This window comes from Semicossyphus pulcher, unplaced genomic scaffold (genome assembly GCF_022749685.1).
Source record: "Semicossyphus pulcher isolate SPU_LCO1_2020_fin unplaced genomic scaffold, fSemPul1.0.p SCAF_3, whole genome shotgun sequence".
Classification (NCBI taxonomy): Eukaryota; Metazoa; Chordata; class Actinopteri; order Labriformes; family Labridae; genus Semicossyphus; species Semicossyphus pulcher.
Genome location: NW_027211704.1, coordinates 19202030 through 19218614, shown reverse-complemented (window position 1 = coordinate 19218614; position 16585 = coordinate 19202030). Strand labels below are relative to the sequence as shown.

General features: G+C 38.0%; 1 protein-coding gene and 2 non-coding genes across 3 annotated transcripts; all 3 read left to right on the top strand.

Moving 5' to 3' along the window:
- Positions 1 to 46: 46 nt before the first annotated feature.
- Positions 47 to 119, top strand: trnar-acg (transfer RNA arginine (anticodon ACG)). The gene has a single exon. It is a non-coding gene; the product is annotated as a tRNA-Arg (tRNA).
- Positions 120 to 819: 700 nt separating this feature from the next.
- trnar-acg (transfer RNA arginine (anticodon ACG)) lies at positions 820 to 892 on the top strand. Its single transcript has one exon. It is a non-coding gene; the product is annotated as a tRNA-Arg (tRNA).
- Positions 893 to 6534: 5642 nt separating this feature from the next.
- On the top strand, positions 6535 to 15002 carry vamp3 (vesicle-associated membrane protein 3 (cellubrevin)). Its single transcript, XM_069678563.1, has 5 exons — positions 6535 to 6623; positions 12971 to 13049; positions 14159 to 14317; positions 14404 to 14455; positions 14731 to 15002. Coding segments are annotated over exons 1-5 (309 nt in total). The 5' UTR covers positions 6535 to 6621; the 3' UTR covers positions 14748 to 15002.
- Positions 15003 to 16585: the final 1583 nt, after the last annotated feature.

Below are 16585 nucleotides of genomic sequence, written 5' to 3'. Positions count from 1 at the left end.
CAACCTGAGAGACAAAACTGAGGGATTAACTTTGTATATTTCCGTAGGGCCAGTGGCGCAATGGATAACGCGTCTGACTACGGATCAGAAGATTCTAGGTTCGACTCCTGGCTGGCTCGAGTTTTCATGATTATTTGAGCATCAATCGCCTCGATAACTTCTTATCATGGTTTGTCATTATATCATGTCCAGTGTGTTGCTAGAGAAAGCTGAGTCTCATGTCTGTCAACGTAAGATGTTATGTCGACGCACAAACCTTACACTTTAGTTTTTCTTTCGTTTTCCAGGTTATTGAGTAGCTGGCTTCTCTTCGTGGGACAGAAAGAGAATTTCAATCTATCTTGTATATACTTTACACTAATGGACACAAGTTACCGAAATGTGTACACTTAATATCGATTGCATTAAGTTAAAGTAATAAGGCCGATTGCATTTTTATTCAGGCAGTGTATTGTCATATGCACGGTAAAAACACAGCGGTTACATCATACAATTAAATTCTTACTTCTTAGAGAATCCTTAAAACGTATATAGATTTTAACTGATGACACTGCAATACGAATTGTTTGTATTACACTCATAGACTGTATAAATCATTGATTACACATAGTTAGGTAGCCTGGTCATAATCCGGCTTTTAAAATATTTAACTCTTATATGTATATATACACTGTCAGAGATGTCACAAACTCTGAGGGGCCACATGGTGTGTAATTTCATTCTATTTGCCTCACAGGCAGAAAATCAAACTACACCCTGGGAAAAACAACTCAACCTGACAGTCATAATTCGGGGAATGCGACACATAGATTTTTCATCGGGCCAGTGGCGCAATGGATAACGCGTCTGACTACGGATCAGAAGATTCTAGGTTCGACTCCTGGCTGGCTCGAATTTTTAATTCCTTACAATGTTTATGACCCATATAATAACAATATAAACCGTTAGCATGAATGAAAATATGTTACAAAGCACAAGTTCTTACTCTAGACCTAGAAACACAGAAAAGACAGGGCTCTGCCATAATGACTTTAAATTCAATAATTCAGCTGGTATTGTACAGTTGGTTGTTGCTTGATTTAAAATTATTCAAAAAGCTCTCGTTCAGTTAGCATCTTTTGTCTTTTGTCACATTGTTTTTCAGGATAAAATTCTTATTATAAGACATCACGTCAAAATCACTGATAACAACGAAACAAATGTTTTATGCATGTTGTATTTGGGATAAATACATAGCCTATACTGGATCTAGTAACATAAAATAACTCTGTAAGGTGAATTTAATTGTACCATTTGACTTTTAATATTTTAGTAAACATGATGAATTAGTCATATGGGTGAAAAAAAGGATCCCATGGATTCAACAAACGTTCCTCTAGGTGGCAGCATTATCAAGCATCCAGGTCTTTAATCATTTAAGTTACAGAGCAGTTGTTCGCAGTTGTTCAGATTTATTCCTGCAAATCCTTTTAAATTCTTTTACATTGAATCCTCTGATGATTTTAGAATTAAAATCTTAATTATTTTGTTGGGTTTTTTTGTTCAAGCTCCATTACACAAACACTGGAATCAGTCACTGTACTTTAACGTGAAAGTGGCATTTTTGCTCTGTTGTTTGGCATCCAGTCAGTAAGTCAAAGTGTAATACTGTATTTGTTTAAATTACATAATTTCATTGTCAAATAACCAAAAATATCATACAACAAAATCGTCATACAAAAATTACTCATCATAACAAAGACTAAATATGTCCATTTTATAAAATAGTCCTTGAAAATGTTTAAACTCTGCATGGTTACAGACACCCTCTTCACATTTTAGCCTTTAAAACACAGTACAGATTGTACAGTAATTATAAACATCAAGTGCTCACTACGATTCCGTCGGATGCCTCTTGGGAATGCTGCGGGGATGGTGGTGGGCGTGGGGATTTCTCAGGTGACAAACACAAAGTACCAGGAGCTGCGAGGGGCCACAACACTCGAGTGTGTGAGAGTCTGCACAAGGACATGGCTGCAACACTGCTGACTGTGATGCTCATCATCCCCTACATCAGTGAGGGAGGTGAGATGCTTTTTGCGACACAGCATGAGTGATGTTTTAACTTGTCAGCAATTTCTGGGAAATTAATGCATGTGTGTCCCCTCTTCTTGTGATAGTGCTGCTGAGGAAATCAACTGCGATGGACTTCCTTCAGAAAATAAGAGAGAAGCGTGACTCAGGGTGTTTTCCTGGAGGGTGCAGCACAGAGGTCAGCGAGGCCGGAGAACTGATGGAAGCGGATGCAGGATCTGTAAGTACTTTACTTCCAGTACTTTTCTTTCATTTAATGCCCTAGAACAAGCATGTACCTGAAACAAGGGAAGAAAACAATAATTTGCTTAATTGGACATCTTTACAATCTAATTATTAAATGCTTTCTTTTCTTTTTATTACTTTACTTCTCGATGTTTTCTTTTACTACAATTCATATCAAACTGATACAGTAAAAACTATGCATTTAAAAAGTTTGATTATTCTTGAATGTATTCAGACTGGAAATTTCTCTGCATCTTCTCACGTTTCAAAATAAGAGTAGATGTCAGTAACTGCAGACGATGTCAACAGGAAGCTTTCAATTAAAGAAGGGGCCTTCAGTCAGAATAAAGACCACGTCCAAAACCTGGAATCAAGAGTTTTGAAGCGCCCCTCTGTTCGACAGGGATGAAGTGTAACTCAATCAACCATTACCCATGAAGACAGAGTGAAGGCAGCCCATTAACATCCACTTTGTTACTTAGTGCACCTGCTACAAATATCAGGTGACCAGAGTAAAAGCCAGCAGAGAGGTGGAATGTGTTAAACTAGGACTGCTGCCAGATTGTACATTTACATTTAGGTACATGATGTTTCTTTGTCAAAGCTGTGTCTTCTCAGAGGGACCTTTGCAAGAAAGAACGCCTCACAGAGCATTTTAATGTCATGTATTAACTTTGGAATAACTTATTTACAGGAGGAGACTTCCAGCCTGATGTATGATGGAGGGGCTGCTCAGAAAGAAGTAAACAATGTAAGTTCAACTTGTAATAGTAAGGTGTTGACTCTAATATACATATATATATGTACTTCTAATATTACACAAAACGTGTTAAAGTCTAAAACACCTTGTCTTGTTTTAGAGTCCTGAAGAGGGAGCTGTGCTGGATGAAGGATCTGGGATGTAGCTGAAAGAGAGAGCATGTGACAACGATGTTGTTGGGAATCTCAGATTCCCTGAAGGTATATAGTACCAAGGATGACTTTAATTTTTTTGTATATCAGTGTAAAACAATCACAGATACATTATAAGATATATTTTAAAAGTATTATCACCAAAATGAACTGCAACCTTTGAGCAAATGAATAAGAGTATTTGTTTTAAGGTTTAATTTGCATGCTTAACGTCCTTTTCTTATAAGTTAAAACAATGTAGCATGGTGATAAAGAACATTTTATTTTAAATTTTCATAATTGTTTAAAGTTTAGTTATAGACTTGCTATAGTTCAGTGACTTGTAAGAAGTTGAAAAAGTATATTGCCAGTATGTCAGAAAATAGACCTGAGAATATGTTGTAAACAATGTTTAAACATGCGTTTCACCACATATTGATGTATATATACATTGTGTTTAGGTTTGAAATAATTTTGTAGTATATTATGGGCATAACTTAAAAATATATGGTATTTGTCATAAAATATAGCTCATGTACACCAGTAAAGTTAAACTTAATCACTCTTAACAGAGTTTTATATAAACATTTTAATAAATCTGTTATATTCATGTTTGCTTGTCTCATTTTGTAGCAAGTGGCAGATCAAAGGGAAAACTACAGTAACATTAAGTTTCTTGGTATGATTTTGAGCCACAATGAACAGCTTCAGTGCTCATATTCTCCAGGTCCCTGAAACCTTCTGGAAGGATCTAACAGAGGTTCCCTATTGACCCTATTGTTCTGTTTTATTATTTCCATACTCATCAAACCATCAGGGAACTCCTCATGCAACTTCTGTTGTGTTTCTCCCCTCAAGAGACAATATAATCTAGAGTAGATATTTAAGAACGGCAACTGTTTCTATACTGATGCCTTCAAGTGCTCAAAAAAAACAACTCACGTTTGAATGTTTTGCTGTCATAGGGTGTGTACAAGATTTATCATTTGTCTCTTGGGAGTTTGATATTTTTCAGAGGTTTCAGAACAAGCCTGAGTGAAGGTGGAAAATGCATTGTCACAAAGCTGAAGACAGGGCTGTCTTAGGGTATATTCTTTGATTAGTCCAATCAAAGGGGATGACCATCATCTCCTGGAGACCAAAAAAGGGATGAGGGACCTGTCCCCCCTGTTCTAGTAAGAATTACATGACACGAGAAACATGTTCCCTCTTCCGACCTGCGAGGAGAACAAAATGAGTTACAGACATCCAATTCAGGACTGTCACATTTATATTTTGACCCAGAAATGAACAGTATTTTAATATTTCACTGAAGTTAAAGTAGCAAGACCACATAGTAAGAATACTCCCTGACGAGTCTTGCAGTCAAAAATTCAATTCAGTAAAAGAACAGAAATATTATAATAAAAATATAGGCTCCTATATTTTCTGCTCAGTGAAAGTGCTCATTATGCAAACTTTACAATTAAACAAACTTAGAATATTATTATTAATACTGCCTATAACATTTACGTTCTGAATTTACATGTGAGCAGTACATGTAGTGGCGGCATCTTGTGGTCACCTGAGATCAGTGAAACCTTCAACACAAGGCCAAAAGTGATGATGTTTCAAAAGAACAGTGCACCTACCAAATATTTTAATTTCATTACGGGCAGGGATGTTTGGATTTTTTTGAGTTGTATCTGAATTAGAGGAAAAGCTCATTTGTAAATGAATGTGAGGATGGGCTACATTCAGTGATCCTTTGTCAACCTTTGTCAGTGAGAAACTAATAATGACTATTTGTCAGAATTGTAAGCGTAACAGAGTTTTTCATGCTTTTTGTGAGGAGGGAAACAACATTGAAACAGCACATTAAGGAGGTGTTTGCATAAAAAATGTACTTCAGGTTTACTCATGAAAAACATCTTAATACTGCTCTACAGCTTCAATAATGTAACCTTTATGGAACCTTTATTTTACTTAACTTAAGTACGAATACTTCTACTTTATTTGAGCATTTTTTATTTAATGCAACTTGACAGCCTTCTTGTACTCATGACATTTGTCTGAGAGCTTGAGCTTGTTTTCAGATTACAGTTTTTGATACGCCTTTTGTCCAGTGAAAACAATGTGTCTCCAAATTTGCTGATTCGATGTGCTCTAATTATTCTATTCAAACCACCCCTCACCCCCTGGATTAGTCCATTGTTTTGCAATTTGGACCTGTGTGTACTGTGTTGTTTGTTATTTTTTGGTTGTGTTTATATTTTGGGTTACAATCTGTAAATCTACTGCTTATAAGAACCCAGGGAATTAGCACATATTATTGATAATTACTGTAGTACAACTCATGTCCTGACCTTTAGCCTGCAGCATTCAGTTCATATGTGAAGGCTGGATGTTTGTGCTCCAAAACAAAGCACATCATTGTGCTCCTGCTCTGAGTAGTTTCTATTTATAAGTCAGTCAGCCTATGAAGAGGGCTGCATACCATCACCTAGAGATGGTCCAGCGGTTTTGTAATTTCTTTCTCTTGGTATTCCACATTTGAGGAACTAAACGTGGCCTACAGACGTAGACACAAGGACTTCTGTTTTAGCTACATTTGTATGTGTAGGGTTTCTTCTCCTAACTTTGTGAACTAACTGTGAAGTTTCAGTTCCAGTACAGCACCCCCCTGTATGTCACATGCTGATCACGGGCTCTGCTTGTCGCTTTCTCCTCGCATTTCTACTACAGAGATGGACCAATGGTATGAATGAGGGGGGGGGGGGAATACACAGATTTGAGGCGGTACTCACATAATTTAATGACTCGCGTTATACACTGCTACCTTTTAAAGTGTAAGTTCACTCTGATATCATAATGTAATGTTATGCGTTAATAATTGCAGGTATGCGCCATGGACAGTCTATTTTATGTACAAAGCGACGAGCTACTGCCTCTTTAATGTTGCCTTCAGGTGCAAATCTTGCGCTTACACCTGTACAATTTGAGTAATAAATAAGACCTTTTTTAATGTATAAACAAATGTACCGCAAATTGTAGTCATTTCTTGGATTTTATTGTATTTGTGAAAATCGAGTAGCATAAAGTAACTGTTTTCATTGAGAATTTTATATGAGGAATAAAACCCAGAGAGAAATTTGCTTTACAAATTTGGGTTTTATATATTCACTGTCTTAAAAGTTATTCTAAGGCCAACACTATATTAATATCACTTGTCGTTACGTCTTGTTGTAGCGAATAGAAGAGATAATTTCTGCTTTCCTTGTTTAATTTGTTACTTTTCATTGTGTCATTTGCATACGTCTCACTTTTCCTATTTCCGATCGTACAGGAAGGCAGCATAACAACCACGGCAGTAACTGTTACGACTTGACACTTTAGCGTTAGCATACAGACAAGAGACAGCTGCGTTATCGTTCAAAGAAATTTCATTTCACCATGTAAGTGTATTATGTTTTTACCAAACGTTTTAAAAGTAAAATGTTACTCTGTAGAACTTGTATTAACATACTATTATAACGGGGAATTTGGTGAGACTGTATCACAGAAAATAGAAACGCCCAAAAGTTTGCTGCTAGCAGCAACAAGTGCTAGGACGTGAAGTTTTGAGTTAAGGCTAAGCTAGCTGTAGCGGCGGTAGCTACATTAGAGCTAGGTTACTTTAACGAATATAAACTCTTATCTTTCTTTGCTAGTTAAGTAATACTTAAATGGAACAATAAATGGATAACATACATTTGCGACTACAATTACGTCCACAGCTGCATAAACATAAATGTCTGGCAATGAGCTAATGCTATATCACAGTCATAGGCTAACATTAGCCTTTTCTCCGGATCCGTGTGTTCCGTTTGGCTGGCCTGGCTCCTGTCTACGTGTATTTTTTTATTTAAAAGGACATGAAAACAACTCATAGCCTAATAGTTGCGCTAAACATTGCAACTGTAATTACAGATCACAACAATTTGTGAAAGGTGCAACAAGTGCTAACACGTCAATTTAAAACAGGAAATACATCGATGACCTACTTAAGTCATGTTTACAGTGAATAGTTGTATAGATTCGAGGATAATTAAAGTTGTGTAATTATGATTGATGACTGTTTTATTCTTATCATGAAACGTTTATGGACATTTGATCACGTTACAAAAGTAAAATTGGACACGACAAATCTCTCTTTTCCATTAACCTCCCCCACCCCTTCATCCATTTCCCTTACATGCCACCCAATAGAGGAAGTCTTTCTAAATAATATTAATGCATTTGAAACGTACAAGACGAAGCTAAAAACCTCTATGTTTCAATGTTATTTTGCAGCTCTGATAAAGTCCATCCAGAATTGCGTGAAACAAGTTTAGGTGATGTCAATCGTTGCTGAATGTAGGGTGTCATACATGTTTTAGTGTTAAGTCCGTTTTTTTCAGTCAAACTATTTTCTTCTTGGCTGCAGTCAAACTTAAATCCCAGATTTTGCATAACCTTATTAGAGATGTTTTGATTACATTAATAATGTGCAATATTAGGGAGATCATTTTATGATTTGAGTCCAAGTGTTAGCCAGTGCCGAGTTTTAGGTCATGCAGTCAGCAAACTGTTCACTTCAGTTCACTAGTTTAGTCACAGCCCTTTGGACTCATACATGATGAATTTTGATGTACAAAAACACTGTTAACCATTGAAGTGAAACTGAATCCTATAATACTCCTACACCATGTCAAAAGAGGATGTAGTTTTTATTTTATGACTCTGATGCTGCATCAAACATCTGATAACAGTTTTCACTGAAATCAAATGAACAGGTAGCAGGCCTTTTACACAGCGGACAGTTACACATGTCAATAGAAGAAAAACCCATGTCTTATTACTGTTACAATAATGATTCCTGCAGTTTATTTATGTCGGACAGTTTCTGTGATCTCTCATTGTGTAAGGTGGCAAACCTGCCGTGATGCACTGGAGTACTTAAATGGAATAGGGGTGATCCTCCATGTTAATTACATCTGTACTTTTAGTGTAAATATGCTGTGTAAAAGTTCAATAAAAGACATAAGATGTACAATTTTAAGAGATTTGATAACAAGTTGCATCTTTACAGTTTTTGTAGTGTAAGTAAATTATCAGATGTGTTACCAGGCAGGCAGCTGTAGCTTATAAGTCAATTTACAGGAAATTAATGGAAGACTATTATGAAAATCAATTATCTCTTTAAACAACTTCTGAGTTAAAAGGAGGAAAAATCATAGGTTTCAGCTACTAAAAAGTGTTTTTCCCCCAGTTTGGGAATAAAAGAACAGATGGTGAGTCTGACAGCTTGCACGAAGATATCAGACTGAAACCCAAGAGATGATGGACATATCCCAAGTGATATATTACCCATAAGCTCTTGAGTTAATGTTAGATTCACAGACTGATAAGACATGCTATCATTTCACATAACTCAGGTTGCATCCAAATGTACACCTTCTGCACTTGCAGACCTAGCCCTGGTGGCCTGCAGTCGTACGTGCTAAGTGTTTACCGTCATAACATCAAGTCTGTGAGGGGGCAAGACCGCCATTACCAACCATAACAAAATGCATGTTGATACATTTTTTCTGTATTATGATGTGGTCCAATACTTTTTCTGGCCTACAAAGTAAAATTTTAACAAATAATTGAAAATCTAAGCATTCAAATGTGTTTTTCTAAATAATTTTTGGTAATAAATGAAGTGAAGTCCAGTGAAGTTTGCACCCTGAGAGGACAATTTAATAGTCTGCGGACAGTCTGCTTGACTCCTCTTGTAGGCTGGATAAATTGTGGGCTTGAACTACCCTCAGCTCTCAGACTTCCTGCAAGATCACATTTGGAGTCAGCCTCTGATTTTGTGTGTTTAAGTGACAAGATAAAACACTCATTAGATTTAATATGTGTATTTGGGAGACTCCCCTCACTGTAGCTCACTCTGTGCTGATGTCATGTACAAATGACTACACTTTCAAACCCACTGCTAACTCCCTCCTAGGAATGATGTAATGCAGTCAGCTAAGTGGAGACAGACTCTGTACTCTGTTCATAACGTTATACAGCGTTAGAACCATACCAAAGAGGTAACAAAATGTATCGATTTGCCGTCAGTTTAATTCCCATTGTAAAATAATAGTGAGTCTTTGAAATGACAGTAATTTGATTCAATTTTAATAACACAGTGTGTCATTTAAGCAAAGCACCTGAAACTAGGCCTCGCCATTATAATCCAGCTGCAGAGCATGTAGGCTTCCACTTCCACACTTTAATTGTACTCTCTTCTTCACCTAATTAAGGTTTAATTCACAATCTACTTTAATATGATCACTTTGCTTTGCTTCAGTCCCCCCCCACCCCCGTCTTTCTGTCTCTCTGTCTGCTGTGTTGACTGTCTTCATCAGCAGTCTAAGTTACAAAAGTTAAATATTTTTTCTCAAAATTCAGTTCTCACAGCATGTAAGCCGGGGGTGCAAAAGGGACGTTATTAATGGTATAGCAATCAAAACGATCGATTGATCGTTACCAAATGACATCTGCACCTTTTTTATAAGCTTTATACACAGTGACAATCAATGAATTTACAGTAGGGACATATGGAGATACACAAAAGGATTGTTCACATTGCGTAACAGAACGGCATATGATTGTGTGTGGACAGAGAGCGTCCAAGGTCGGACCCTCTTTTGCACTGTGAGGAGTAAACTGGTCCCGCTGTTGTTTAATTGGCTGCCATGACTTCACATGTGATTGATGTCCTGTGACTCCTGTCACGGTTTCAGTGCTCTTCCTCAACGAGTAGAGCGGGCGAACGACTGTTCATTTTGAGCGGAGTCGTTTAATTGCAACTTCGGGACACATTATAGAAATCAGAAGCAGCGGCGGCAATAATTTTACTACAACAAAATGTATGTAGCGGAAAGCTTTACACAGCTGGAGTGACATTAGAAATACATTTAAAAAGCGTTTTTTAAGAGACACAGCGGAGAAATGTTAAATCAGACAGGAATGAAAGGAGAGGTCTCCATCCATGTTATCGTTGCCATGGATACGGGGAGAGTGGGTGCTGCTTAATGTGGTCCCAGGACACATGCGTTCACACTACCAGAAGTATGTGGATAAATGCGTCCCAGACCACCTCAGTATGAGGCCTGAGTGATCGGATCTGAATGCGTCTTCAATCCGTCCTGGGAGCGTTAACCTGTAGTTAAGCCTGTCCACCGATCTTGAAAACCACATGTTAATACCAGGTCGGAACGGGGTATTAGATACAAGCAGGGGGGGCTCCAAGGAAAAAAGTTTGGGAACCACTGCTGTGAAGTTTGCAGTAGTATCTCTTTTAAAATTGGCTGCTTTGTGTTTTAATAGTATTCTTATACATACAGTATTATTATAATTATTTAGAATAAAATAGATAAACCTTTATTGATCCCACAACGGGGAACTTTTCAGTGTTGCACTGCAACAAATATTGTATGTAAAATATATATATAATTTATGTATTCTGCCGCATAAACCTCTTACTGAAAAATACATTAAAGTAGTGGCTGTAAACTTGTACGTGGATTGCCTTTATGGGGTCTAACAGGAAAACATGCTCATTGTATCGCCTATCTATTCACCATTGTTGGTTGTGGTGTTTGTCTTTCTTTTGAAAGGGTTTGACAGGGATTTTTTTTGCTACAGGAAATGAAGTAGGTTAAGCTTGGTGGTAAACATGAGTGCAGTTTCCACTGAGTTGCTTGTGATGTGTTCCTGTGTTGTTTAAAACTAGACAACTGGAATGTAGGTGAGCCGGTGTATCTCACTACGGACGTTGTATGCTATCCTTGAATGCTGCAGTCACCTCTGAAATACTGACTGATGTTTATACGATCCGTCTTCCTGTGATGTTTACACTTTCTCTCAGCCACTTTGTTTTGTGGGAAATGGCCATGGAGCAGGACCAACTGGCTGTTGGTCTGTTATGCTGCATTGTATATCCAGATTACATACTATGCCACTGACAAGGTGCTTCCCTTTGATTTCTGTTTTTCTAGTTTCTTGCATTTCTTAAAAACCATTTTGTCCCAAAAAAATGCTTGGACATGTTTTTTCACGCTTAATTTTGGAGAGAGGCGAGGAAGGAATTGGTCGGAAATTATAGAAATGCATCCTTTGTCACTGCTGCTACTCCTTGTCCCCAAGTACCCACTGACTGTCTGTTTAGGAAACAGATATGCCCTGTTAGAATATTTTCTTCTTATTGGTGTAATTCATAGACTGTATAAAAAGATGGCAGCTACCTAAAAGGGGTCATGAGCATGCTTTTATTAAAGGTATAGTTTGGATTTTTGGACACCAAGTTGTATGAAATACTTGCTAGTAGTGTTGTGGATTCAAAGCTTACTCACAGAGTCCCGTGGTCAGAGTTCTGGACAGTTCCGAACGTAGAGTAAGTGGTCCCAGCAAGATGCCAGGGTCATGAAACCAAAAAGTTTTACCCTACAAAAACATGCAGGCAGTGGTGATACATTTTCAACACAAAATCATCATCCTAGGATTTCATATACTGCGCCGTTCTATTGGCACTATTTTCTCTCTTGAACAATCTGGTATCACTACGCCTGCGGTGTGCCGGTTTCTCAGGTGACAGTGAAACGGCTACTAGGTCGGCCTACCTGAGAACCCGGCCTGCCACAGGCGTAGTGATACCAGATTGTTCAAGAGAGAAAATAGTGCCAAAAGAACGGCGCAGTTTATGAAATCCTAGGACGATGATTTTGTGTTGAAAATGGATCACAATTGCCTGCGTGTTGTTTTTGTAGAGTAAAACTTTTTGGTTTCATGACCCTGGCATCTCACCGGAACTACTTTTTCTACGCTCTGACCACGGGACTTGGTGAGTAAGCTAATAGCTTTGCATCCACTACACTACCAGCAAGTGTTTCATACAACCTGGTCCGAACTACCCCTTAAAAGATATGTTAGCTAGTGCAGGCGGCACTTGTTTTGCGAAAGAGTTCTCTTGGTTTTGTTTTTCATTGTATTATGCATATGTGTGGGAGGAAAAGGAGTAATCCATCTACAGCTGTCTGTCTGTCATTTTAATGTGGTCTAAACGTATATTTTAAAACAGAGTCATAATAAAACTCAGAACTCGGTGTAAACACCGTAAACCCATCCTCCCAATTTCAGTTATTTGTTGTCACTCTTAAAATAAGCATGGTCATGGAAGAGCAACGCTGTCTCAAGTCAGAGGGTGGCAGTAGCTAACTATTATTCTCTGTGGAAAACAGAGCTGCATGAATAAGGCCTATGAAATTGAGAATTTCTTAATGAATTATCACTGAATTAATGAATGATAAATAAGTAGAGTAATATAATTTACTTGTTCCAATTTCCATGGTTTTTATTTGTCATTGTTTTGAACAATCTTTCCAAGTTATAATGAGAACACACTTCAGAGAATATCACTTCAGTGGCATGCTTGCACTTTTTTCGAAATGTGTTTATTTAATTCATGTCATCCACTATCTGTGAACTATCTGAATGTTATAGTTTAACATAATTGTAATAATATAATTGTTAGGAAGCATGCACCCTGCAGCAAATCTTAGGGCATCCCAATTATTCTTCATTAACGCATGTAGCTTAAATATTTGACTCGTATTTTCAGCTGGAATGTCTCTTTAAATAAGCTTATGGCACAACTGTTTTCAGAACAGATTTGTTGTTGTTTGTTTGTTGATGTTTGTGAAATCTCCTAGAAGGCTAATATCTACCTATTGTATCACTTCACCAGGTCAGCCCCCGGTCCAGAAGGTTCTGGCGCAGCGTCAGGAAACAGACGCTTGCAGCAGACCCAAGCCCAAGTGGATGAGGTAGGATATGTCTCTTTTTGCTTTCTTACAGGTAACCTTTTAAGCATCACATTTATTTATACATAGATCTATCAATGAATCACAAGTCCCAGGGATTTTAATATTTATTTAGATATCATGCAATCTGGTCAAAGCATGATTTTTAGTAACACTTTTCCTAGTCCACCTTCCCCAGTGTTCCATAGTTTCCTTCACCTAGCTCTCGCCAATCATTGAACTCCAGCCCTCTCCTGTCAGCCACTCTGTTTTTTCCGCTCTTCCTTAACGTCTGTCTCGAACAGAGCCTTGCGTAACCCCTTGGCAGCAGTGTTATGAATCACCGCACAATCAGAAGATCTCTAGTGCTCTACCTCCACATGTCAGTTCACATGACGGGGAACATTTAGCGAAAGCCATTTACTCCCTGGTGCTTAGAAATTATTTTCAAAACCGTGTCAGAGAGGCAATTATGCGAAAAAATGGGTGCCAAATCTCCCTCCTCCTGTGGTCTTTTAATCCCCTTTACTGTTCTCCCTCTCTCTTTCTCAGCCATGCGGCCCCTCCCTTGAGGTTGGCCCCTCCCACGCAGAACTTTAACCTTAGCATGTCACACAAAGCCTCCAATTGGCTGGCAGAGGTTTATATAATCACTGTCTCTATGGTTATGTAAGGCCTGCATGGGCCTACACACTCCTCTCCACCCTGCTGCTCCGTCTGAGAGGAGGGGCAGTTGTGGGGTTTGTGGATCAGTGGAACATATGGGTTATTCTTTGATACTGTGTGTTCGCACGTGTCTCTTTTATTCAAAATGAGCTCTGTTAATAAGCAGAGGTGTGTATGTACAACAGGCTTTTACCTTATAAGGTATCACTCTGTAGCTGGCGTTTTGTAACTGTTAGAGGTTACTAAACACTTGAAGCAATGATGTCATCATCAAGTATGTACATTATATCAGTGTTTTTTCTGTGCTCTATTAGTTATAAAACTAAACTAATTACAGCAATGTAAAGCTGATTTTCTATGAGGTTGTGTCTGAATTACTCACAATTCAGATCCAGTGCACACGTGGTAAAAAAAAAGAAAAAAGAAAGTACTGACACCAAGTGTTTTGTTTGTTTGTGTGTGAGTAGGTGGTGGACATCATGCGTGTTAATGTGGACAAAGTGCTGGAACGTGACCAGAAGCTGTCTGAACTGGACGACAGAGCAGACGCACTGCAGGCTGGAGCCTCCCAGTTTGAGACCAGTGCTGCTAAGCTGAAAAGGAAGTACTGGTGGAAGAACTGCAAGGTGCCTAAACAATAAAAGCACACACTATCGCACTGCAAATATAATATCAATGTTTGCTGAATTTGCTTTACTGTTACCCCTTGCAGATGTGGGCCATCCTGATAGCTGTAATAATCATCATCATCATCACCATTATTAGTGAGTATCAAGCCTGCAGTTGGAGAAGTTTGTCATCCGCAATGTTGGTGCCGTGCATGTTTAAACCAATGATCAATGCATCTCTAGGATTTCCAGAAAGTTGCTGCTAATAGCCCTTAATATAAAGTGAAGCTCTCTGTGTGTAATTACGTGGTTATGTCAATACTGTATGTTGATGGAGACCATATTTAAGACATTTACAGACATTGCTTTGTAAAACTAAAAAGTTTATCAAAGTCTTTCATCTAAAAAGTTCCAACCTCTGTCATTCACAGTTTGGCAGTATTCGTAAAACAGCATCAAGAGAAGGAGGGGTGGAGGAAACCATGAAGAAGAGGAGAGGAGTAAAGTGCACGATTAATATCTCAGAGGAAGACGTCAAATGATAACTGGCTACTGAGCTCCACAACATTTTCCCCTCCTGCAGGAGGCCTTCATTCCTTGTCCTGGTTTGCCCCGTGTGTGTGTGTGTGTGTGTGTGTGTGTGTGTGTGTGTGTGTGTGTGTGTGTGTGTGTGTGTGTGTGTGTGTGTGTGTGTGTGTGTGTGTGTGTGTGTGTGTGTGTGTGTGTGTGTGTGTGTGTGTGTGTGTGTGTGTGTGCGCGTGTGCGTGTGCGTGTGTGTGCGTGTGTTTAAACATGTGCCTGAGTAAAGGAATTTGTAACTGTTACCACAGTTTTCCCCTGCATTACTACACCATATCAGATCATTAAACTTGTTTTTGAGTGCCTTGCCACTTGCCAAAGACAAAAGAAAAAGCTACACCTACTCAACTTAAACCTTTAAATAATGTCAAATTGATTATCGTCTTTGACTGTCAAAGCACACAAGCACACACTCCAACTTTAGGACTAGAAGTGAAGAATGTTGTTGTAAACTCCTCAAATTATATTTACTTTTTTATGTTTGATTTATAGCCATAATTTAGTGTGCCAAGCTACGAGAAGTGCCTTTGAAGATATACTGTGTGAGTTAATCAAAGAAACCTACTTATCATTGAAGAGAGACCTCTTTCCAACACATACAGATTTATACTTTTTCAGAGTGTAATACCAACATTTTCATTTTCCCCCTTATATATTTTAGAAACTTGGTCCATTTAAATTGTTACATTTAAGTAGAAGGAGGATGGAATTTCACATGACTGAGTGCTCATTGAGTTCTCTGTGTAAGACATTTTATTTTGTTTTGAATAAGAATAAGAAATTCATAGGTCACCTAATAACAGAAAATGAACCAACAAAGCCATGTATTATTTCCAGTTGAACCTTAAGTTTAATCTAGTCTTAGCTCGTGTTTAAGATAAGTGCCTATATCCTAAGACCAACAGCCTCACGGCGAGGCAGGGCTACAAAAACTGCTAGTTATAAATAAGAAAAAGTACAACACTGGTTTAAAAATGGTGAATTGTAAATCACGTCTCAAGGATGTGCCAGAAAGTTTACCTTTGTAAAATATTAAAGCATAAAAAATGTAGTATTAGACAGATGCCTTTAAAAGGTTTCTCCAATGGAGAACAGCCAAAAAAACTCCAACGTCTTGTTCATGGTGTAAACCAGCCAATGAGAGTTGTGCCTTCTGAATGCCCACACTGTCCAAACAAAGACTGTGCTGCTTGCTAATTCAGCTGTGCCTTTTAACCTTTAGTCAAGTCTTCTGTTTAGTAACACTGGCATATATCCCATCTGATCAATGCAAATTACTTCTCTCGTGTGATATTTTAGTTGTATTATTCCTTTAACAAGAGCTTTTTTTTGCAATCTATTTTATGTAGAGCTAACTTTAGGAAGACTATATAGTACTTTATTTGTAGGTGCTGCTGAGCATCATGGGTGTTTGAGTGCAAAGAAAGACTTTGAAGGGCAATCACAGTGTGATTTAAACCATGCCTACACTGGAGGATTTTTTCCCTGCTGTTGCTTTCATGCTATTCAAATAAATGTGTTTTAATGAGACAAATAATTTGGGATTACTTTGTAAATTAACTTCACTTTTTCTGAAATTTCATTACTGCAAGTTATGTTAATTTTTGTGTAGTTTTTTAGGCATAAGCAGTTCTTTCATGGTGCATGCATCATACTATGGTTATTCTTTTGAACACTAACTCAAGTATGGACTCTTCTGTAGTATTT